Source organism: Pleurodeles waltl, chromosome 1_2 (genome assembly GCF_031143425.1).
Source record: "Pleurodeles waltl isolate 20211129_DDA chromosome 1_2, aPleWal1.hap1.20221129, whole genome shotgun sequence".
In the NCBI taxonomy this organism is placed as follows: domain Eukaryota; kingdom Metazoa; phylum Chordata; class Amphibia; order Caudata; family Salamandridae; genus Pleurodeles; species Pleurodeles waltl.
Window position 1 is genome coordinate 77748646 of NC_090437.1, and position 25828 is coordinate 77774473.

The 25828-nt window shown below is 46.7% G+C and overlaps 1 protein-coding gene across 1 annotated transcript in view; it reads left to right on the forward strand.

Moving 5' to 3' along the window:
• NCBP1 (nuclear cap binding protein subunit 1) overlaps positions 1–25828 on the forward strand; it is a 511810-nt gene that overhangs the window by 437019 nt on the left and 48963 nt on the right. The window contains exon 21 of the mRNA XM_069236547.1: positions 2335–2480. Within this exon, the coding sequence (XP_069092648.1) occupies positions 2335–2480 (146 nt within the window). The remainder of the gene's footprint in view (positions 1–2334; positions 2481–25828) is intronic.

Genomic DNA, 25828 nt, shown 5'->3' on the forward strand with positions numbered 1-25828 from the left:
AGATTTCCTTAGTTTCATTTTAGTTATTGCTGCACTGATCTCATGTGCCTCACGTAAAATGCCGCTCTTACCTGGAATTGGAGTAGCCGAACGTGGGAGGCCACATACCTCCCCTCCGTCATTGGGATTATTTGCAGATTGAAATACAGATTAAAAATGGTCTACCCAAACCCCCTCTGGTATCAAACAGTCGTCATCCCTATTTTCTTTTCCTGAAAAATATGGGTGATTAACCACCTTCCAAAATTGAAAGGGATCCCGTAGTTCCGTCGCTGAATTGACCATCTGCTTCGTGGGACCCTCTTTTGTAGTATTGAGACGAGCGCCATGCTCCGTTTTCTTGAAAACGTGTTAAAGTACTTCTGTGGGTGCTGCCTTCTTGTGCGTGGGCTCTCTGTGTTGCTGAGGGCCCCCTCTGTCTCCCCTTCCAAGTGGCGATCTCCTGGTCCTGCCTGGGCAGCACCCTTTTTCTTCAACTGCGACCTTTGCAGCTAGCAAGGCTTATTTGCGGTCTTTCTTCAAAGAAACAACTCTGCATCCTCCAGCACTCCGTGGGACGTCTTCTCCTATTACGACTTTAGTGTGTTTCTGGGGAAGTAGGGTCACTTTACTCCTACTTTTCAGAGTCTTGGGGTGGGGTTTCTTGGGCACCCTTAGTGTTTTCTTACACTACCAGCGACCCTCTACACACTATACTAGGCCAGGGGTCCCTAAGTGGTTTGTGTTCCACTTTCTTAGTATATGGTTTGTTTTGCCCCTAGGCCTATTGCATTCTATTGTATTCTACAGTGTTTTCACTATTTTTCTAACTCATACTTAACTGATTTTAGTTTGTGTATATATTTTGTGTATTTTACTTACCTCCTAAGGGAGTATATTCTCTGAGATATTTTTGGCACATTGTCACTAAAATAAAGTACCTTTATTTTTAGTAACTGAGTATTGTGATTCTTATGACATAGTTCTAGATGATATAAGTGGTATAGTAGGAGCCTTGAATGTCTCCTAGTTCAGCCTAAGCTGCTCTGCTATAGCTACCTCTATCAGCCTAAGCTGCTAGAACACTACTAATCTACTAGTAGGGGATAACTGGACCTGGCACAAGGTGTAAGTACCATCAGGTACCCACTATAAGCCAGGCCAGCCTCCCACAGAGAGCACAATCACTGGGGTCTTGGTTAGCAGGATCCCAGTGAACACAGTCAAAACACACTGACATCAGGCAAAAAGTGGGGGGGGTAACGATGCCAAAAAGATGGTACTTTCCTACAGATATGTCAACAAATTTAATATAATGGACCCTGCCTTAGGGCTGAAAGGCCTGCTGTAGGGGTGACTTACATATATTTATCATGCAGTGTCAGTGGGTGTGGGATACAGTCTGTGTGCCATGTCGTGTTTCCACTTTTGTGTGGCCCAAGACATGCGATCTGCAATGGCAGTCTGCATGAGCTAGGTGAAGGGTCCCTTAGGGTGGCACAATACATGCTGCAACCTTTAGGTACCCTCTTTGGTGCCCATGCCTTAGGTACCTGGGGTACCATTTACTAGGGACTTGCAGGAGTTTTGCCAATTGGGGGAACAATTGTACAGTTTAGGAAAAGAGAGCTGGCTCTGGGGACCTGGATAGCAGGAACCCAGTGCACTTTGTCATACTTTCATCAAATACCAGTCAAAAGGTGGGGGGTACTATGTCAAAAAGGGGCACTTTCCTACAGGACCTTTTGCCTACAGTTGCCTTTCGACTTTTATACACCAGAATAACTTTGAGGTGCTAAGTTGATTGAACCGGAGATGTTCAGAGTACATATTTGGATGTAATCTTTAGACCAGACATCCTTGTTACGGCTAAAAGCCACTTGTTCTCCGAATTGCATTGCATAGCATAGAGAGTAATGTTTCCTGCAACCGCAAAACACTTTCCACTAAGGGGATAGTAAAATATATCTAATTTATGTGAACTCTGCATGTATTTGTGTGACATGTGAGCCTAAAAAGTATATTGGTATCTTAGCAACTGTAGAGTGATCGTAAGTAATTAGAAGTGGCTTGTAGTTCAAAAAAATAACTTTACATTTTGGTCTTTTAAGTTTCCATTGAAATGGAAGGATTAAACATGGTGGAAACCAACAGGGGTTTGGAGCGCTAAGATCGGCAAGTACAATATGGTGCTGTTTAATCCAGGGGTTAAGGTTCTAGTACAGGGACCCCAAAAAAACAATAATCGCATTTGATCTTGACGTAGTCACAATGTCTAATTTCATATATACTGAAGATAAGTTTATTTGAAAACCATGTATAACTGTATTTCAACTTAATATATTTTCTAGAAAGATAGTGATGATGATGATGACGATGACGACGATGATCGCAGCAGTGACAGGGAAGATGGACCACTAGAGGAGCAGATTGAACGCTTGCAGGAGAAAGTCGAGTCAGCTCAAAGTGAACAAAAAAATCTCTTTCTAGTCATATTTCAGGTATGAAATAGTATTTAAATTGATTTATATCACAGGAGATTGAAAAGCTCACAATTTCACCACAGCTTTCATCATCGTTTAAATAATCATTACTACTGGAAACAGTTTTTCACTCTGATATCCAGTCCATAAAAAAATATCCCAGGTTACTGGTAATCTGAGAGTTTTGCGATGTGCAAGAAGTTAGTATGTGTACTTCGAAGAATAAAGACACCATAAGGAATCAACTTAAGGGTCAACCTATTGGCTTTACATCATGTCACCATTCTTGGAAATACCATTATCATTTCAAATTTAGCATTTGTTGCTAAATGTGCAGCTTTTTGTTGCACCAGAATAATATTGTTTTCTAGAATTAATCTCCTGATTCATATGCCAGCTTCCCTAATACAGAAAGTGTATACTGTCATAAGAAAGATGGGTTAGACAACACTTTCTGTTTAAGGGAAAGTATTATAAAAGCCTGTGAAGATGGAGAGGTTGTGCTTTTGGGAGAATTTTGTCCACTAATAGATTGTTTTTCTTTGTTCCTAGCATATTATCCCCCATGAATAAAATGTGTGCACATTTAGCTACCATTAAGTTATTACTCAATTGAGGGACGTCAAAAGCAGACTTTAGCTGAAGATACTTAATGAAGCAGCTTGCTTTAGTCTTTACTATGTTCTAACTTTGGAGACTGCCAAAAATTCCTACAGGCAGTAAGCATCAACTTGGTGGTGACAGCTTCGCATGGGACAGGCAAGGATGTGTCATTCACTGGGCTACTGTCTCGGTCTTTCATTTTGGGCAATTATTCGTACAGTTTGCCTAGTAACACTGTTCACTTACAGCTGCTGTTTCAAATCTGTTATTCACCTAATTTGGCTGCAAATAGTTTATTCTAATAAAGATTAACACAGATCAAGGTACAATCTTGTGGTCTCTTTCTGCCAGCAACTTGATTAGTTTACGTTGTCTGCCTTTCTTATGTAACTTGGTCATATTCTGATCACCCATATCCTTTGTTTAGGTCCAAACTTAAAAAAAAAAAAAAAAAAAAAAGGTATGTGCAACAGACTGGGTTAGATGAGTACTACTATGCCCCCTTCCAGCACTACTGATGCAGATAGCGTAACCTATAGTCAGTTTTCCTGGGAAATCCAAAAGGTACAGTTCAATTCGTCCTGAAACACACAATTGGTAGCTGCCTTTCTGATAGACGTCTAGCTGCAGATTCCTTACCTTGAGAACACTTCCCAGGTGTCAGACTGGATTCGGAAACTTTTCAGCAGTACCTCTGCATGCTGGAAGGTGGCTCCATTCTGCTCCGCATTGATGCCATTCCTCTCCCTGGATATGTCTACGGGACCTATATAGGCATCACCCCGTAAGTTGATGTCTGTTCCTTTCTTTATGCACCATCAGACGCAAGTCAGAAGCTCCCTCATCTCCTAGACAATTCAGTATTTTTAAATGTTCTTCAGTGTGCAAGGGATGTCACTCCCTAAAATGACATTTCACGCCTTGGAGGGACTGTCTCAAGCAAATGTTTGTGACTGATCGCCATTAGTATTGCCTGTGGGTCCAGGGGTCGAGCCACAACCATAAGGTCTATAGCGATTGCACATTGATGAACCCAAAGGCTATCAAGGAACACAAGGCGAAACGTTATGTCACCGAGCATAAGAAGACTCCACACCATGACCGTTCCAAGTAATGCTCTGCATCCGATCTCTGTCCTGTTTGTTGTACTCAAATTCCTCAGGTAGCATAAAAAAACAAGATACCAAAGCAGGATTCCACTCCCCTGCACCTTTTGCCTTAGGTGGTGCCAGCTTCCCTCTATTCGCTATTGAAGTCAGCCGACTTCGAAGCCGATGCCACAGCTGGTTCCGTCACAACCCGAGTTTCAGAGTATAAGGAGATTCCTCTTTTTGTATGGTCACCCCCAAAGTATTTGACTGATATCTTGGTATTTCAACTGCTGCTAACCAGACTTCAGTACCAGTGCCCTGAGTTTAAAATGTGTGTTTGATTGGCTTATATACAAATGGCATAAGCTAACTTAAAAGTAAGTCCCTAGTATATGGTACCAAGTACTCTGGGCCTGTAAGTTAGAGGGTTTTCTCAGGGATGGCAGCTCTGGTTGTGCCACCCTGGTTGTGCCAAAGGTAAAACATGGCTCCTGGTCTGCCACGGCGGACTGGAAGAGCAGTTTTAGTCTGGTATTCAGACATTGCCATTATAAGCCATGGTTAAGTCTAATTTCTCCCTTTTAACATATGTCACCCCTAAGGTAGACCTATCATGCCCTAAGGCAGGGTGCAGAGTATTAGAAAGTGGGACATGTACTCTTTAAATGATCCAATAGTAAAAACTTGAAATTGTTATTTTTACTGTGGAAAAAGGTAGTAGCCTCATTGGCAAGTGCAGAGTTGCATGCTACCACAACAGCCCTGCTAATATCTGACTATGACGGCAAAGTTGGTATTGTAAGCTGTCACATAACTTGTTACATTAAGGCTGACTTGTTGCCCAAGACGAAAATAAGATAACTTGTTGCAGTGTGCAAAAGCCTGGGTTAGGGAGAGATGTTACTTCTCTCTGGCAGGTAGCCACACGGGTGTTGGTCCAAAAGGGAAGCTTCAAACGAGAAGCTTCCTTTGAAGGCCAAATGGGAAACACTTGGGAGAGAGGCTTCTCTATTGTTTAGGTAGACACACCGGCACTGATGACATAGAGGGGTGATAAGTTGTCAAACCGTTTCTTCAGGGGGTGTGTAGCCCCCTCATTAGCCACACCTCTGGGCTGGGTTGTGGGGAACTGAACATGTCGAGAGGTTCTGCCATCTTGTGAGTGGGCAGAATAGAGATTTCTGTCGTAGAAGATGCCACACTTCACAGGAATTTGTCATCGGGCAGGAGCGAACCTGGTTTCCCTTTGGCTAGTGACTGACATCCTCTGAGGGCATTTTCTTGGCATGTAAAGGGAACCACTGGCACCCAGAACTCGGAGTTTGTTGGTTTGAAGAAGAGAACTTAAGGAGGACTGCCCTACTGCACCAAAGACACGGCAAAGAGAGGGTATAGCAACGTAGACCGCACCTGATATACCTGGTGGCTAGCAAAGAAGAGAATGTGCCTGTTGTGTCGTGCTCCAGTCAACTCCTGAGCCCAGCCGAAGCAAGACTGCAAGGGTCAGTTGGTTATACCTCTTGTTTACAGCACAGGGCCACAGCAGCTGAAAGCTTCCTGAGTCAAGTTGGTAGCCTAGATTCCTCAATCTCCACTTCTCCTCCCCTTTCAGTCCAATGGACCAATATTTGATGTTCAAAAGTTGCCCCTGAAACTGCCGGACCCGGAGTGCAGCTAGGTCGCCCAGAAGGCAGGTTACCACCAGAAGAAGAAAACCGTTGAAGGCACTGCTACCGGGCAGCTGGTAGCCCAATGGGAACTTCTACTCGGCTTGAGAGGGCTTTGAAGGACATTGACCTCTGTGGCCAGGGCTGTCTCACCAAGCCTGTGGACCAAGGAGTAGCCCCAGAAAGACCCCCGTAGACTGCATAGCAACTTCAGCATCTTTAGCATCCTGTATACCTTGCATCAGGACCACTCCATAAGAAGTCGGTGGCTAGGAGCTACTGACACTCTAAGTCAACTGAAGACTTCTTTCCTGGACCAGGTAATTGTTTGCCGTCCTTGTTTGTTCCCCTTTGCACTTGTTCCTTTGTTCAAACCTGACTGCCGTGAGCCACAGCTACCCAGGGTTGAGCTAAGGTTTTAACAAACATAACCTACTGAGATTTCTCACAAACACACAATATAATACATCCCATTTCTCACACCAGGGCCTTCAGCCACGCCGTGCCAGATTGAAGAGTTCTGCATAGCCATGCTCTGGCTCTTTGGAACCCTGCTGATTCCTTGTTGAAAGCTTTTGAGCCCCAAGGAGCAGAGAGGACTTCCACCTGGGAGAACGCTAGCAGATCCATCCTCTGCACCAGCTGGGTCTTCTCAGCCTGTCTTGCCTCAGGATCTAGTTCTGATTTTGCTTCTAGCACCCAGCCCTACGCCATCCATGGGCACATGAGTGCCAATGCAGACAACGCTGCCTGAGGAGTTGGCTTAAATTGTTCTCTCCAATGCAGAGTTGACCCCTGTCTGACTTTAACTAATGTCATACCTGAATCTGTCCCAGGCGCCTCTTCATCCACTTGAATTGCCGCAAGGTTAACAACACACTGAATTCCCTTTTTGGGACTGATTCGGATAATGACTGTGATCCGGGTGATGAGTTCGTTCAACCCTATCAGGATGATAACTGGACTGAGGACTTACAAGAGGTTAGTGGCCTCGATACCTCCCCAGAGACAGGTCTTTTTTTTCTTCCCTTTGACAGGCGACAGAGAAATCCACTTCCTATATCATGGTGATGCTGTAGCTCCACATCTTGGAGGGTAAACTAGTCTTAACAGAAGTCCTAAACCCTGGGCAAACCTCTTCTGAGCCCCTTCTATTTATTGAAGCACTGATGGTTACTGTATTGCGGGCTTGGACTCTTGGTTGATTAAATACACTAAATGTTTTCTCCATGTATAATAAAGCTAGCCCACATATAAGGGTGCACATGATCCATGTATGACCTGCCTCTTAGTTTACTAATATCTTTGCCATCAGGGCAGGAGTATTTCTCAGTTTTTGTTTAAGCACTCACTTGTAATAAATATTTTACTAATGCATGTCGTTTACAGACAGTACATTTCCAAGAAATGTCTAAACACCTTCCCACTAACTTGCAGCTTTAATGATAAAACAATATAGTGTATTAACAATCTGTGAAAATTGGGTTTCAGAAAACATTCATCATTTGCACATCACCAAGTAAAGTGTTCTAACTTTTTCATCCTATTAACATCTTTTTCATCACACAGAAGTACAGAAAATGGTCTTTCACAGCTACTGAAATATATTTAGAAATGTGTGTTGACTTAGTTACATAAATGTTGTGTGTGAAAAATCTGATACTAAAAGCCTTTCATTTCACATAGGTCAAGACAGTTAACCTTACGAAATCTGTGAACTCTGCAGTCACAAGGAAAAGTATTTGTATTGCAAGAAGACAAACTGACTTTTGACCTCTGTCTCTGAACACAGAGCAAATGTGCCAATAAGATTTAAAGGCATCTTAATTGCTAATTCAGTTTCTGCCTGAACAGAACGCCAAAAGGGTTGAGTGGAGTCTAAAAATAGCTCGACATAAAATAAAACCAGCCATAGCGAGTAGTCGAGTAGATTTTTCGAGCCCTGTACTTGTCTTCTCTTTATCTGTTGGTAGAATTAGGTCTTCCAGGGCAAATCTCCTATGTAATCCCTTCAAGAGAAGCTCCTCTTCAGAGTGTTTCTCTCTATCTTGTGGAATCTAAGCCACGCTCACTAGATGGAGGTGTCCTAGATACTTGTGGTACAGATTCCGCTCTTTCGAGTGATGGGGCGGGTCAGAGGGAGGTCTGGGGGGGGGGGGGGGGGGGTCGGTCCCCTGTCTTCCTCCCCACTTGAATTGTCTTCATCCTGACATACAGAATCAGTGGCCTCATCAGAAGAATGGGCCTGCTCATGCTCTGTGTAGGAGGCAGGCCCAGTGTGTGATGGACACCTATGCTGTTACACCTTATACTGGGTCCAGGAAACCCTTATTAGATTGTGTTAGTGTCTAGGAAGCCAGGGCTTTCTAGTGGTAGCTGTGGTGAGCAGCAAAAGACGCATCTAAGAGGAGTGTGAAACACTTGCAATACCACAGTAGTCACACAGTAACTTATCTAACATGAAAGGACCCACACACTGTTGCAAAAATAAAGGTGCTTTATTACAGGAACGCCAAACTAGATTACTATAGGCAACCTCCCTTCTGGAGGTAATGTAGGAAGTTGGCTCTGTATGTACTATTTCAAAGTAAGAAATAGTGTGCACAGAGTCCAAGGGTTCCCCTTAGAGGTAAGATAGTGGCAAAAGTAGATAATTCTAATGCTCTATTTTGTGGTAGTGTGGTCGAGCAGTAGGCTTATCAGAGGGTAGAGTTAAGCACTTGTTGCACACACTAAGGCAATAAATGAGGAACACACACTCAAAGACGTACTCCAGGCCAATAGGTTTTTAGATTGAAAAATATATGGTTCGATGGCATCTGTCGCTGTAGATACACGTTGTGCATAGCCCGCCATCTGGTGTTGGGTCGGAGTGTTACAAGTTGTTTTTCTTCGAAGAAGTCTTTCGAGTCACGGGACCGAGGGACTCCTCCTCTTTGTCTCCATTGCGCATGGGCGTCGACTCCATCTTCGATTGTTTTCTTTCCGCCATCGGGTTCGGACGTGTTCCTTTCGCTCCGGGTTTCGGAACGGAAAGTTTGCTCAATCGGAAAATTACGTCGGTATTGTTGCGTTCGGGATCGGGTTAGATAGCATCGACATCGCATCGATACGATAACATCTCCGTTGCCCTTCAGGGTAGTTTTCGATCCCCCGTCGGGGCCTGGTCGGCCCGACCGCGTGTGACATCGACGCTGATGGAACGGACCCCGTTCCGTTTCTGTCCTAAATGCCACAACAAATACCCATATACAGACCAACATTCGGTCTGTAACCTGTGCCTGTCGCCCGAGCACAGGGAAGAAACTTGTGAGGCCTGTCGTGCGTTCCGGTCCCGAAAAACGCTCCGTGACCGCCGAGCCAGAAGACTGCAAATGGCGTCCACGCCGACAGGACACCAAGGTTTCGAGGAACAAGAAGAAGTAGAAGCCTTCTCGATCCATGAATCGGACTCTGACGAATTCGACGACCATGAAACAGTGAGTAAGACGTCGAAGATAGCACATAAGAAAACTAACAAGGCCCAGGGGACGCCACTGCCGTCAGGCCATGGCTCAACCCATAAACTCGGTGACCGACCATCGGCACCGAAGAAGGCCGAAATAGTGCCGAGATCGTCCGACTCGGGTCGAGACACAGGCACCCAGCCATCTCGGGACCGAGATAGTGCTGCCGGCAAAGATTGACGCCGAGATAGCGGTGCCGAAGCTGCTCGACGCAGAGACAGCGGCACCGAGGAGGATCGACGCAGAGAGGGGCCGGCTCCGAAAAAGAGGAAAGTCGCCTCGGAGCCGAAAAAGAACGTGGACATGGTTTCGGTGCCAAAGCGACCCGCAACAGAGCCAACTACCGGTTCCTATTCAGAGGAACAATCACTGTCCTCTCAGATGCGAAAGCATAGATTCGAAGAGGAATTACAATCCACTGAGGTGGACCACACTCAAAAAAGGATTTTTATACAGAGTGGAACAGGGAAAATAAGCACCCTTCCCCCTATTAGGAGGAAGAGGAGACTGGAGTTCCAACAAGAACAAACACCACAAACAAAACTGGTGAAGAAGGTAACTCCGCCACCTTCTCCTCCACCTGTGGCTACCATTTCACCAGCACAGACTCCGTCACATTCACCGGCTCACACCACCTTAAGCCAAGGTGACCAGGACCAAGATGTTTGGGACTTATACGACGCCCCAGTGTCGGACAACAGTCCTGAGGCGTATCCTACAAAGCCCTCACCACCAGAAGACAGCACAGCATATTCACAAGTGGTGGCTAGAGCAGCAGAGTTCCACAACGTGTCTCTACACTCGGAGCCTGTCGAAGATGACTTCCTCTTCAACACCCTCTCTTCCACACATAGCACCTACCAAAGCCTGCCTATGCTCCCAGGAATGCTAAGGCACGCAAAGGACATATTCAAAGAGCCTGTCAAAAGTAGGGCAATAACACCGAGGGTGGAAAAAAAATATAAAGCACCTCCCTCAGACCCAGCTTTCATCACCTCACAACTGCCACCAGATTCGGTTGTGGTAGGGGCGGCTCGCAAGAGAGCAAACTCCCACACATCGGGCGATGCACCTCCCCCAGATAAGGAGAGCCGAAAGTTCGATGCAGCCGGTAAAAGGGTCGCAGTACAGGCTGCAAACCAGTGGCGCATCGCAAACTCTCAAGTGCTCCTAGCGCGATATGACAGAGCCCACTGGGATGAGATGCAACACCTCATTGAGCATCTACCCACAGAACTACAAAAGAGGGCGAAACAAGTGGTTGAGGAGGGCCAAAACATCTCCAATAACCAGATACGCTCCTCTATGGACGCAGCGGACACAGCAGCAAGAACGGTTAACACGGCAGTAACCATCCGAAGGCACGCGTGGCTACGAACATCTGGTTTTAAACCAGAGATACAGCAGGCGGTGCTCAATATGCCATTCAATGAGCAGCAATTGTTCGGACCTGAAGTGGACACGGCAATTGAGAAGCTAAAAAAGGACACTGACACTACAAAAGCCATGGGCGCACTCTACTCCCCGCAGAGCAGAGGCACTTTCAACACCTTCCGCAAGACAACCTTTAGAGGGGGGGTTTCGGGGTCAATCCACACAACCCAGTACCTCACAGTCAACACCGTCCACCTACCAGGGACAGTACCAAAGGGAAGGTTTTCGGGGCCAATACAGAAGGGGACAATTCCCTAGAAGCAGGGGAAAATTTCAAGGCCCCAAAACACCTACAAACAAACAGTGACTCACACGTCACTCATCCCCTCCACACAACACCAGTGGGGGGGAAGAATAAGTCCGTATTACCAAGAGTGGGAAAACATAACAACAGACACTTGGGTCTTAGCAATTATCCAACATGGTTATTGCATAGAATTTCTACAAATCCCTCCAAACATACCACCAAAGGCACAAAATATATCAAAACAACATTCGGACCTCCTAGAAATAGAAGTTCAAGCATTACTGCAAAAGAACGCAATAGAACTGGTACCAGATACACAAACAAATACAGGGGTTTACTCACTGTACTTTCTAATACCAAAGAAGGACAAAACACTGAGACCAATCCTAGACCTCAGAACACTAAACACATACATCAAATCAGAACACTTTCACATGGTCACGCTACAGGAAGTGTTACCATTGCTAAAGCAACAAGATTACATGACAACCTTAGATCTCAAAGACGCGTATTTCCACATACCAATACATCCGTCGCACAGGAAATACCTAAGGTTCGTATTCAAAGGAATACATTACCAATTCAAAGTATTGCCCTTCGGTTTAACAACTGCACCAAGAGTCTTCACAAAGTGCCTAGCAGTAGTGGCTGCACACATCAGAAGGCAGCAAATACACGTATTCCCGTATCTAGACGACTGGCTAATCAAGACCGACTCACTGACAAGGTGCTCACACCACACAGATCAGGTCATACAAACCCTCTACAAACTCGGTTTCACCATCAACTATGCGAAATCACACATTCTGCCGTGCAAGGTACAACAATACCTAGGAGCCACAATAGATACAACAAAGGGAATAGCCACTCCAAGTCCACAAAGGGTTCAAAATTTCCAAAAGATTATACAACGCATGTATCCAACACAAAAAATACAGGCGAAGATGATATTACAACTACTAGGCATGATGTCCTCATGCATAGCCATTGTCCCACACGCAAGGTTGCACATGCGGCCCTTACAACAGTGCCTAGCATCACAATGGTCTCAAGCACAGGGTCAGCTTCTAGATCTGGTGTTGATAGACCGCCTAACATACCTCTCGCTTCTATGGTGGAACAACATAAATTTAAACAAAGGGCGGCCTTTCCAAGACCCAGTGCCACAATACGTGATAACAGATGCTTCCATGACAGGGTGGGGAGCACACCTCAATCACCACAGCATACAAGGACAATGGGACGTACATCAAAGAAAGCTGCATATAAATCACCTCGAACTACTAGCAGTTTTCCAAGCATTAAAAGCATTTCAACCAATCATAACTCACAAATACATTCTTGTCAAAACGGACAACATGACAACAATGTATTATCTAAACAAACAGGGGGGGACACACTCGACACAGCTGTGCCTGCTGGCACAAAAAATATGGCAATGGGCAATTCACAACCACATTCGCCTAATAGCACAGTTTATTCCAGGGATCCAGAATCAACTTGCAGACAATCTCTCTCGAGATCACCAACAGGTCCACGAGTGGGAAATTCACCCCCAAATTCGAAACACTTACTTCAAACGTTGGGGAACACCTCAAATAGACTTATTTGCAACAAAGGAGAACGCAAAATGCCAAAACTTCGCATCCAGATACCCACACAGGCAATCTCAAGGCAATGCCCTATGGATGAACTGGTCAGGGATATTTACGTACGCTTTTCCCCCTCTCCTTCCATATCTAGTAAACAAATTGAGTCAAAACAGACTCAAACTCATACTGATAGCACCAACGTGGGCAAGGCAACCATGGTACACAACACTGCTAGACCTATCAGTGGTACCCCACGTCAAGTTGCCCAACAGGCCAGATCTGTTAACACAACACAAACAACAGATCAGGCATCCAAACCCAGCATCGCTGAATCTAGCAATCTGGCTCCTGAAATCCTAGAATTCGGACACTTAAACCTCACACAAGAATGTATGGAAGTCATAAAGCAAGCCAAAAGACCATCCACTAGACACTGCTATGCAAGCAAATGGAAAAGGTTTGTTTGCTACTGCCATCATAATCAAATTCAACCATTACACGCATCTCCAAAAGATGTAGTGGGTTACTTACTACACTTACAAAAATCAAACCTGGCCTTCTCTTCCATTAAAATACACCTAGCAGCAATATCTGCATACCTGCAGATTACCCATTCAACTTCACTATTTAGGATACCTGTCATTAAAGCGTTTATGGAAGGCCTCTAAAGAATTATACCACCAAGGACACCACCCGTTCCTTCATGGAACCTCAACATCGTCTTAACAAGACTCATGGGTCCACCCTTTGAACCTATGCACTCTTGCGAAATACAATTCCTAACATGGAAAGTTGCATTTCTCATCGCCATCACATCTCTAAGAAGAGTAAGTGAAATTCAGGCGTTTACAATACAAGAACCTTTTATCCAACTACACAAAAATAAAGTAGTCCTAAGAACCAATCCTAAATTTTTGCCAAAGGTTATTTCACCGTTCCACCTAAATCAAACGGTAGAGCTACCAGTGTTCTTCCCACAGCCAGATTCCATAGCTGAAAGGGCACTACATACATTAGACGTCAAAAGAGCACTAATGTACTACATCGACCGAACTAAAAACATCAGAAAAACTAAACAACTGTTTATTGCATTTCAAAAACCTCACGCAGGAAACCCAATATCGAAACAGGGTATAGCCAGATGGATAGTTAAGTGCATCCAAATCTGCTACCTTAAAGCAAAAAGACAACTGCCCATTACACCAAGGGCACACTCAACCAGAAAGAAAGGCGCTACCATGGCCTTCCTAGGGAATATTCCAATGCACGAAATATGTAAGGCAGCCACATGGTCTACGCCTCACACATTTACCAAGCACTACTGTGTAGACGTGCTATCAGCACAACAGGCCACAGTAGGTCAAGCCGTACTAAGAACCTTATTTCAAACTACTTCCACTCCTACAGGCTGAGCCACCGCTTTTGGGGAGATAACTGCTTACTAGTCTATGCACAACATGTGTATCTACAGCGACAGATGCCATCGAACTGAAAATGTCACTTACCCAGTGTACATCTGTTCGTGGCATCAGTCGCTGAAGATTCACATGTGCCCACCCACCTCCCCGGGAGCCTGTAGCCGTTTGGAAGTTAGCTTCAACTTTGTACATTTGTAAATATATTAAATCTTAGATAGGTACATACTTATTCACTCCATTGCATGGGCACTATTACTAACAAACAACTCCTACCTCACCCTCTGCTGGGAAAACAATCGAAGCTGGAGTCGACGCCCATGCGCAATGGAGACAAAGAGGAGGAGTCCCTCGGTCCCGTGACTCGAAAGACTTCTTCGAAGAAAAACAACTTGTAACACTCCGACCCAACACCAGATGGCGGGCTATGCACAACATGTGAATCTTCAGCGACTGATGCCACGAACAGATGTACACTGGGTAAGTGACATTTTCATTCGGTGGCATGTGTAGCTGCAGATACACATGCTGTGCATAGTCCGCCGTCTGGTGTTGGGCTCTGAGTGTTACAAGTTGTTTTTCTTCGAAGAAGTCTTTTCGAGTCACGAGACCGAGGGACTCCTCCCACTTCGGTTCCATTGCGCATGGGCGTCGACTCCATCTTAGATTGTTTTTTTTCCGCCATCGGGTTCGGACGTGTTCCTTTTCGCTCCGTGTTTCGGGTCGGAAAGTTAGTCAGAATCTCGGGAAAATTCGTCGGTATTGTTTCGTTCGGTATCGGGATAGTTAGGGCAAATCGACACCGAACCTTCAAGAGCTCCGGTAGCCCTTCGGGGTATTTTCGATCCCCCGTCTGGGCCTGGTCGGCCCGACCGCGTGCAACACGAAGACTGATGGAACGGACCCCGTTCCGATTCTGTCCTAAATGCCACAATAAATATCCTTATACAGACCAACATTTAGTCTGTAACTTGTGCCTGTCCCCCGAGCACAAGGAGGAGACGTGTGAGGCCTGTCGCGCGTTTCGGTCGAAAAAAACGCTCTGAGACCGAAGAGCCAGGAGGTTGCAGATGGCGTCCACGCCGACAGGACAACAACGGTTCGAGGAAGTGGAAGAAGAAACTTTCTCCATCCACGAGTCGGATTCCGAAGAATTCGACGTCGAAGAGCAACCAACCGTGAGTAAAACGTCGAAACAAAGATCACACGAAAAAACAGACAAAGCCCAGGGGACGCCACTGCCAACAGGCCATGGCTTAACCCATAAAGTAGGTGACCGTCCATCGGCACCGAAAAAGGGCGAGCTGGTGCCGAAGTCATCTGACTCAGGTCGAGACACAGGCACGCAGCAATCTCGGGACCGAGAGAGTGGTGCAGAAAAAGGTCGACACAGAGACAGCGGCACCGAAGCTGCTCGGCACAGAGACAGCGGCACCGAAACTGCTCGGCACAGAGACAGCGGCACCGAAGTTGGTCGGCACCGAGAAGGGCACGACACCGAAAAAAAGAAAGATCTCGTTGGAGCCGAAAAAAACTAAAGACACGGTTTCGGTGCCAAAACACCCGGGAACCGAAAACCAGTTCCTACTCAGAGGAACAATCACTGTCCTCCCAACTAAAGACACAGATTTGAGGAGGAATTACAAACAACAGAAGTAGATCACACGCAACAGCGGATCTTTATCCAAAGGGGTACAGGGAAGATCAGCACTCTTCCCCCAATCAGAAGGAAAAGGAAACTTGACTTCCAGCAACAAGACAAGCCACCACAAGCAACGGTGGTAAAGAAGGTAACTCCTCCACCTTCTCCACCACTGTCAACTCATGTATCACCGGCACAGACTCCACCACAATCACCAGCTCATACCACCATGAGCCAAGATGATCAGGATGCATGGGACCTCTATGACGCTCCAGTATCGGACAATAGCCCAGAGTCGTACCCAACTAAACCCTCACCACCTGAGGACAGTACAGCATATGCACAGGTGGTAGCTAGGGCAGCCCAATTTCATAATGTATCGCTACATTTGGAGCCTATCGAGGATGACTTCCTCGTTAACACCCTGTCCTCCACCCATAGCCATTATCAAAGCCTTCCTATGCTCCCGGGAATGCTAAGGCACGCTAAACAGATTTTTAAGGAGCCAGTTAAAAGCAGAGCAATAACTCCAAGGGTGGAGAAAAAATACAAGGCACCGCCCACAGACCCTGCTTTTATTGCATCACAACTGACACCAGATTCAGTAGTCGTAGGAGCAGCTCGTAAAAGAGCCAACTCGCATACATCAGGCGACGCACCACCTCCGGACAAGGAGAGCCGCAAGTTTGATGCAGCTGGGAAAAGGGTTGCAGCACAAGCTGCAAATCAGTGGCGCATCGCCAACTCGCAAGCACTCCTAGCGCGATACGACAGGGCCCATTGGGACGAGATGCAGCATTTCATCAAGCACCTCCCCAAAGAATTCCAGAAACGAGCGCAACAAGTGGTTGAAGAGGGGCAAAATATCTCCAACAACCAGATACGTTCTTCTATGGATGCAGCAGATACAGCTGCAAGAACAATAAATACTGCTGTGACAATAAGGAGGCACGCATGGCTGCGCACATCTGGCTTCAAACCTGAGATACAACAGGCAGTGCTCAATATGCCGTTTAATGAACAGCAATTGTTTGGGCCAGAAGTGGACACTGCAATTGAAAAATTAAAGAAGGACACCGACACAGCCAAAGCCATGGGCGCACTCTATTCCCCGCAGGGCAGAGGCACATTTCGCAAAACAACTTTCAGAGGAGGGTTTCGAGGTCAAGCCACAGAAGCCAGCACCTCACAAGCAAGACCACCTACCTACCAGGGACAATATCAAAGGGGAGGCTTTCGGGGCCAATACAGAGGGGGCCAATTCCCAAGAAACCGGGGAAAATTTCAAGGTCCCAAAACCCCTCAAAATAAACAGTGACTCACAGGTCACACAACCCCTTCACACAACACCAGTGGGGGGAAGACTAAGCCAGTTCTACAAATCTTGGGAGGAAATAACAACAGACACTTGGGTCTTAGCAATTATCCAACATGGTTATTGCATAGAATTTCTCCAAATCCCACCGAAAACACACAATATGTCAAAACAGCATATAGACCTTCTAGGACTAGAAGTTCAAGCATTACTGCAAAAAGACGCAATAGAACTAGTACCAAATCCACAAAAGAACACAGGAGTTTACTCACTGTACTTTCTAATACCAAAAAAAGACAAAAGTCTGAGACCAATATTAGATCTCAGAACACTAAACACCTACATCAAATCCGACCACTTTCACATGGTCACGTTACAAGACGTAATACCACTGCTGAAACAGCAAGACTACATGACAACGTTAGATCTAAAAGACGCGTATTTCCATATACCGATACATCCCTCGCACAGGAAATACCTAAGGTTCGTATTCAAAGTAATACATTACCAATTCAAAGTGTTGCCATTCGGAATAACAGCGCCAAGAGTCTTTACAAAATGTCTAGCAGTAGTAGCTGCACATATCAGGAGGCAGCAAATACACGTGTTCCCGTACCTAGACGATTGGTTAATCAAGATCAACTCGCTAACAAAGTGTTCACACCACACAGATTGTTATACAAACCCTTTACAAGCTGGGTTTCTATATCAACTATGCAAAGTCACACCTTTTGCCGTGTCAAACACAGCAATACTTAGGAGCGACAATCAACACAACAGAAGGGATAGCCACTCCAAGTCCACAAAGGGTTCAAACTTTTCACAAGGTGATACAAGCCATGTATCCAACACAAAAAATACATGCAAAGATGGTATTAAAACTCCTAGGCATGATGTCCTCATGCATAGCCATTGTCCCAAACGCAAGATTGCACATGCGGCCCTTGCAACAGTGCCTAGAATCACAATGGTCACATGCACAGGGTCAACTTCTAGATCTGGTGTTAATAGACTGCCAAACATACATCTCGCTTCTATGGTGGAACAGTACAAATTTAAACAAAGGGCGGCCTTTCCAAGACCCAGTGCCACAATACGTGATAACAACAGATGCTTCCATGACAGGGTGGGGAGCACACCTCAATCAACACAGCATCCAAGGACAATGGGACATACATCAAAGAAAGTTTCATATAAATCACCTAGAACTGTTAGCAGTATTTCTAGCGTTGAAAGCATTCCAACCCATGATAACCCACAAATACATTCTTGTCAAAACAGACATGACGACAATGTATTATTTAAACAAACAAGGGGGGGACACATTCGACACAGTTGTGTCTCCTAACACAAAAAATATGGCATTGGGCAATTCACAACCACATTTGCCTAATAGCACAGTTTATTCCAGGGATCCAGAACCAGCTAGCAGACAATCTCTCTCGGGATCACCAACAGGTCCACAAATGGGAAATTCACCCCCAAATCCTGAACACTTGCTTCCAAATTTGGGGAACACCTCAAATAGATCTATTTGCAACAAAAGAAAACGCAAAATGCCAAAACTTCGCATCCAGGTACCCACACCGGCAATCCCAAGGCAATGCTCTATGGATGAATTGGTCAGGGATATTTGCGTACGCTTTTCCCCCCTCTCCCTCTCCTTCCATATCTAGTAAACAGATTGAGTCAAAACAAACTCAAACTCATACTAATAGCACCAACATGGGCAAGACAACCTTGGTATACGACACTACTAGACCTGTCAGTAGTACCTCATGTCAAACTACCCAACGGGCCAGATCTGTTAACACAACACAAACAACAGATCAGGCATCCAAACCCTGCATCGCTGAATCTAGCAATTTGGCTCCTGAAATCCTAGAATTTGGACACTTAGGCCTCACTCAAGAGTGTATGGAGGTCATTAAACAAGCTAGAAAACCTTCCACTAGACACTGCTATGCAAGTAAATGGAAAAGATTTGTTTGTTACTGTCATAATAATCAAATTCAACCATTGCATGCATCTCCGAAAGATGTAGTAGGATATTTACTACATTTACAAAAATCAAATCTAGCTTTCTGATGGATAAAACTACCTGTGGATTCCTCACCTAATGAATACTCCCATGGCGCCAGCATTCGACGGAAATCTTCTTACTAGTCTCTGCACGTCGACGAGGACGTCACTCTAGCCCACGCGACGCCATCTGACGTCATACAGGCAATAAGAGGTCCTCGACGACGTGCGGACGTCAGTTCCCTTTTTTCCGTGCATTCGAAACGGTTATCTTCGAGGGAGCAACTGTTACTTTTTTGGTTACAGTGTATTTTTGCTGCGTAGTCTTTCTCTGTGGTAATAATGTCGCAGAGAAAGTCTGGATTTAAGCCTTGTCGTGAGTGTGGAGGCAAGATGTCGGTGACAGATCCTCATTCCGATTGCCTTTGGTGTTTGAGCTCCGACCACGACGTCTCGACTTGTGATTCATGCCAGCACATGAATCCAAAGGCCCTCAAGGAACGTGAGGCGAAGCTGTTTATGGCAAAATCGAAGGAGAAGCATCACAAGAAGTCTTCTTCTCCAAGACATCGGCATCATCGAGACTCCCGGCGCCGTAGAGAATCTCGGCGTCATTCAAAGGAGACTCGTTCCAGGTCTTCGGATCGGCGCCGAAGGACATGGGAGATCAGTCCTACGGTTACGCCGCATCCTTCGACGCCGTTGCCCTCTCCGGCGTCTCCAACTTCACCTGGACAGGCGTCGGTGATTGAGGTATTGGAGCCTCAGGTGTTTTCTCCGGCGCAGACGTCGAGGCCGGCGTCGGGGTCGCCTCCGACAGGCACCTCAGTATCCGGCTTTTCCCACCCCTGGAGCCGATAGTTCCGCATTCTTGAATGCGATGTATGCCATCTTCCAACAGATGGCTCCAGGGGGTGCTCCGGCTGGGCCTTTGGCCTTTTCTTTGGGTGATCCTGCGCCTCTTCGGCCGGCACCCTTTATGCCCTTTCTCCCTTTTGGGAACGTGGGCTCGGCGCCAGTGTCGGCGCCGGTGGCCGCTCCGGTGGCTTCAGAAGGATTGGCCCCGGGGATTTCCATCCCGTCGACGTCGGGATTTCGGCCTGTGACTCCGGTGGGTCCATCTGCTTCAGCTGCTCTTTTGTCGGCGCCGAAGTTACCTGTGGCGCCGGACGCGGCGTCGGTGGCTTCTGAAGATCGGCGCCGATCTTCGACTTCGGCGGAGGCATTGTCGACTCCGCGTATTGAACAACGACTTCATTCCAGGAGACGTGCTCTCCGTGTATTGGAAGAGCAGGAGTACCAACGAGCCCTGGAGGAAGGAGAGCTAGAGGACTCGGGTGATGGGCTGCGTGGACTGGAGTCGGCCAGTGGGCTGGATACTTCCCCTGAGTGGGATCTTTCGTCCCCGGGGGAATATACTGAGGAGGCTGCTTCCTTTCATGCAGTGGTACGGAAGGCAGCTAGTTTTTTGGACCTGCCTTTGCCGGTGGTGGAGGCTAAACAAAACCTTTTAACAGAGGTGCTACATCCGGCCTCAGCTGCGGCGGAGCCTCTGTTGCCATTTAATGACGCTCTGCTGGATCCGGTGTTAGAGGTGTGGAAGAGGCCGGCATCTTCCCCAGCAGTTCACAGAGCCGTGGCCAGGAGGTATCGGGCGGCTCCGACTGATCCTGGTTTTCTATCTAGGCACCCTACGCCGGAGAGCTTGGTGGTGCAGGCCTCCTGTTCATCCAAGTCAGCGCCTGGTTCTTTCCCAACGGTGCCTGGGGACAGAGATTCAAAGAAGCTAGAGGCGCAGTCGAAGAAGATTTTTTCGTCCTGCAGTCTGGCGTTAAAAGCCACCAATGCAACCTGTATCCTGGGGAGGTATATTCATGCTCTGATGGATGACATTTCCTCATCGTTTACAGAGCTTCCCCAGGGTCTTTTGGATCTTGTCTCAAATGCCCAGGCTGCTGCGACCCAGATTATCCAGACGGGACTGGATACCACTGACTCGGTAGCCAGAGCAATGGGCACAACTGTGGTGGCAAGGAGACAGGCCTGGCTCCGTAACTCGGGCTTTTCTGCAGATGTACAGTCCACATTGTTGGATCTCCCGTTTGATGGGGACAAACTGTTTGGAGCCAAGGCTGATTCGGCCTTGGAACGTTTTAAGGAAAGCAGGGCCACGGCTAAGTCGTTAGGGCTCCAAGCTCCTTCTTCCACGGCCTCTTCCAGATTTTTCAGGAGGTTTCGTGGATTTGGGCGTGGCTCTTCCTCCTCTTCCTTTCGGGGAAGATATCAGCAACCTGCCTCTTCCCATCCCTATAGATCTTTCAGGGGGAGAGGTAGGGTCCGCACCAGAGGAGCCTCTCAGCAGCACTCTGCCTCTTCCTCATCCTCTGGCGGGGTGCAGCAGGGGAAGCAGCCTTAGGCTTCCACCATTTCCCACTCACTCCTCTCCTGTAGGGGGAAGATTACAGCATTTTCTCACCAAATGGAAGACTGTTACAACGGACACTTGGGTTCTCAGTATTGTGGGAAAAGGCTACACCCTTCCCTTTCGGGAGTTCCCGCCCCTCATCCCGCCCGCCCTTCTTATTGTTCAGAAGGACACCTCCTGTTGCTAGAACAGGAGGTACAAGCCCTCCTTTCCAAGGGCGCGGTGGAGTTGGTCCCAGAGCAGGAAAGGGGTTGAGGATGTTACTCAAGGTATTTCCTGATTCCCAAGAAGGATGGTCGTTTGAGACCAATCCTGGACCTGAGGATCTTGAATTGGTTCCTCAAGCAGGAAAAGTTCAAGATGCTGACCCTAGCACAGGTACTTTTGGCGTTGAACAAGGAAGACTGGATGGTGTCTGTCGACTTGCAGGATGCTTACTTTCATATCCCGATACTCAAGTCACACAGGAAGTATCTCCGGTTTGTGGTGGGATCGCAGCACTATCAGTTTGCGGTCCTTCCGTTTGGTCTTACTTCAGCACCTCGAGTCTTCACGAAGGTGATGTCGGTGGTTGCGGCAGAACTCAGAAGGAAGGGGATAGCAGTATTCCCTTATTTGGACGACTGGTTGATCAAAGCCAAGTCCCCGGACCTTGTGTCGCATCATCTGCAGTCAACAACCCAGTTGTTGTTCGACCTGGGTTTTTCAGTGAACGAGCCCAAATCTCACCTAGAGCCCTCTCAGCGCCTCCTGTTCATAGGGGCAGTACTGGATACAACATTGGGTCGGGCCTTTCCTCCGCCTCAGCGGATTCAAGATATTCAGGATTTGGTTCCAATGTTTCGAAATGGAGCGGTAGTTCCAGTCCTCAAGGTCCTTCGTCTGCTCGGTCTGTTTGCCTCCTGCATTCTGTTGGTCACGCATGCTCGCTGGCACATGAGGGCTCTTCAGTGGTGCCTCCGAAGGCAGTGGTCTCAACACAAAGGGGATCTAGAGGGTACTGTCAAGATCTCCAGAGATGCTGCTGTGGATTTGAAGTGGTGGATTGCAAGCAACAATCTTTCACAAGGAAAGCCGTTCCAGCAGTCGCCACCAGTGGCCACAGTCATAACGGATGCTTCCACTCTAGGGTGGGGAGCTCATCTGGGGGATCTGGAGATCAAAGGTCTTTGGTCTCCAGAGGAACAGATGTTTCACATCAATCTGTTAGAGTTACGGGCTGTACGTCTGGCTCTCAAGGCCTTCCTCCCTTCCCTTCGTGGTCAGTCGGTACAGGTCCTAACAGACAATACTACCACGATGTGGTACATAAACAAGCAGGGAGGAGTGGGGTCGTACCTTCTCTGCAGAGAAGCTCTTCGACTATGGTCCTGGGCAAAGGACCATCAGATTTGCTTGATAGCAAACCATCTGGCCGGAGTCTTAAACGTGCGTGCGGACAGTCTCAGTCGCCAATTCTCGGCAGACCACGAGTGGCGTCTCCATCCAGATCAAGTCAGTTTAATCTTCCAGAGGTGGGGGTTTCCTCGGGTAGATCTGTTTGCCACTCGAGAGAACGCGCATTGTCCGTTATTCTGCACCCTCCAGTATCCGATGCAGGGAGCGTTGGGGGACGCGTTTCAAATAACCTGGTGCGGCCAGTTGCTTTACGCGTTTCCTCCCATACCCTTGATTCCTCGAGTATTGAGGAAGATTCGCCAGGACCGGGCTCTAGTCATCCTAATAGCTCCGGATTGGCCAAGGAGGGTATGGTACTCCGACCTTCTCCAACTCTCAATGTGCCCTCCGCTCCGTCTCCCTTTCAGGGCAGACCTCCTCTCGCAGTCGCAGGGGCAGGTTCTACACCCCAACCTCCAGAGTCTGCACCTACATGCCTGGAGATTGAACGGGCAACCTGAGTTCCTTCTCTCTCCCGCCTGAGGTAGTGGATGTTATATTAGCGGCCAGGCGACACTCCACTAAATCTATCTACGCTAATAGATGGTCTAAATTTGTTGCGTGGTGTGGAGAGAGGCAGATTGATCCTTTGCATTCTCATCTATCGGACGTTTTGTCTTTTGCTCTGTCTCTAGCGCAGAAAGGTTGTGCAGTGGCTACCATTAAGGGTTATTTATCGGCCTTGTCAGCCTTCATATGTCTTCCAGACCAACCATCTTTATTTAAATCCCCTATTGTTATCAGATTCCTGAAGGGTCTTCTAAATAAATATCCTCCAAAGCCATTCGTTATGCCGCAATGGGATTTGTCCTTGGTCCTGACTTTCCTTATGGGGTCCCCTTTTGAACCTATGCATTCTTGCCCCTTAAGGTATTTGGTTTTTAAAACAGTCTTCCTGATAGCTATAACATCAGCAAGGAGAGTGAGTGAGTTGCAGGCCTTATCAGTAAAGCCCCCTTATACAACTTTTTATGGGGATAAGGTGGTGTTGAGGACCAAGGCTGCTTTCCTCCCGAAGGTTGTTTCACCCTTCCATTTGGCTCAGGCAATTACTTTGTCCACGTTCTATCCTCCGCCTCATCCTTCCAAAGAGGAAGAAAGACTGCACCGTCTGGACCCAAAGAGAGCGTTGAGCTTCTTTATTGATAGAACAAAGGATTTCAGGCTGGAGGATCAGCTGTTTATTGGATACGTGGGCAAGAGGAGAGGAAAGGCAGTCCACAAGAGAACACTATCCAGGTGGGTTGTTCTTTGCATTAAAATCTGTTACTCTTTGGCAAAGAAGGATCCTCCTGAGGGCATTAGAGCTCATTCCACCAGAGCTAAGTCAGCCACTTCGGCCTTGGCCAGAGGTGTTCCTGTGGTCGACATCTGCAAGGCCGCAACTTGGTCGTCCCTTCACACTTTTGCAAAACATTACTGTTTGGATTCTGAGGTTAGAAGGGACGGCCATTTTGCACGGTCAGTGCTGCAGGATTTCTTGGTTTGACCATTTAGGCACCCACCGCCGGGCGTGGTACTGCTTTGGGACTCTATTCATTAGGTGAGGAATCCACAGGTAGTTGTATCCATCAGAAGAACGAGTTACTTACCTTCGGTAACGACTTTTCTGGTGGATACATTAGCTACCTGTGGATTCCTCACGGTCCCACCCGCCTCCCCGTTGCCTTTCTGGTCTTACCAAGTAATCCTTGAGTACGCTCCTCTTGGTCTTTGAGGGTGCAATAGATGTTGTATATATTATATTTGTATATATGTATATATCTTTGTGTATATACTTGATGTGTATATATATTTTAAAAAAGAGAGTTATATATATAAAAGATTTACAGTTATTCATGCAATGTTGTGTATTTTTACAATGTAATGGGATGTTGCCTTGCTCTTTCATTGCATTGCCTGGTTGTTCTCATGCACGTAAAAAATGATTGGTACTGACGTCCGCACGTCGTCGAGGACCTCTTATTGCCTGTATGACGTCAGACGGCGTCGTGTGGGCTAGAGTGACGTCCTCGTCGACGTGCAGAGACTAGTAAGAAGATTTCCGTCGAATGCTGGCGCCATGGGAGTATTCATTAGGTGAGGAATCCACAGGTAGCTAATGTATCCACCAGAAAAGTCGTTACCGAAGGTAAGTAACTCGTTCTTCTCTTCCATAAAAATACATCTCGCAGCAATATCTGCTTACCTGCAGATTACTCATTCAACTTCCCTATTTAGAATACCTGTCATTAAAGCGTTTATGGAGGGCCTAAAGAGAATTATACCACCAAGGACACCACCTGTTCCTTCATGGAACCTCAACATTGTCTTAACAAGGCTCATGGGTCCACCTTTCGAACCCATGCATTCTTGTGAAATGCAATACTTAACGGGGAAAGTTGCATTTCTCATTGCCATTACATCTCTAAGAAGAGTAAGTGAAATACAGGCGTTTACCATACAAGAACCATTTATTCAAATACATAAAAATAAGGTTGTTCTAAGAACAAATCCAAAATTCTTACCAAAGGTTATCTCACCGTTCCACTTAAACCAAACAGTGGAATTGCCAGTGTTCTTCCCACAGCCAGATTCAATAGCTGAAAGAGCACTACATACATTAGACATCAAGAGAGCGCTAATGTACTACATTGACAGGACAAAAGAAATTAGGAAGACAAAACAACTATTTATTGCCTTCCAAAAACCTCATACAGGAAATCCAATTTCAAAACAAGGTATTGCCAGATGGATAGTAAGGTGCATCCAAACCTGCTATCTTAAAGCAAAGAGAGAACTGCCTATTACACCAAAGGCACACTCAACCAGAAAGAAAGGTGCTACTATGGCCTTTCTAGGAAATATTCCAATGAACGAAATATGTAAGGCAGCAACATGGTCTACGCCTCAGACATTTACTAAACACTACTGTGTAGATGTGTTATCTGCACAACAGGCCACAGTAGGTCAAGCCGTACTAAGAACTTT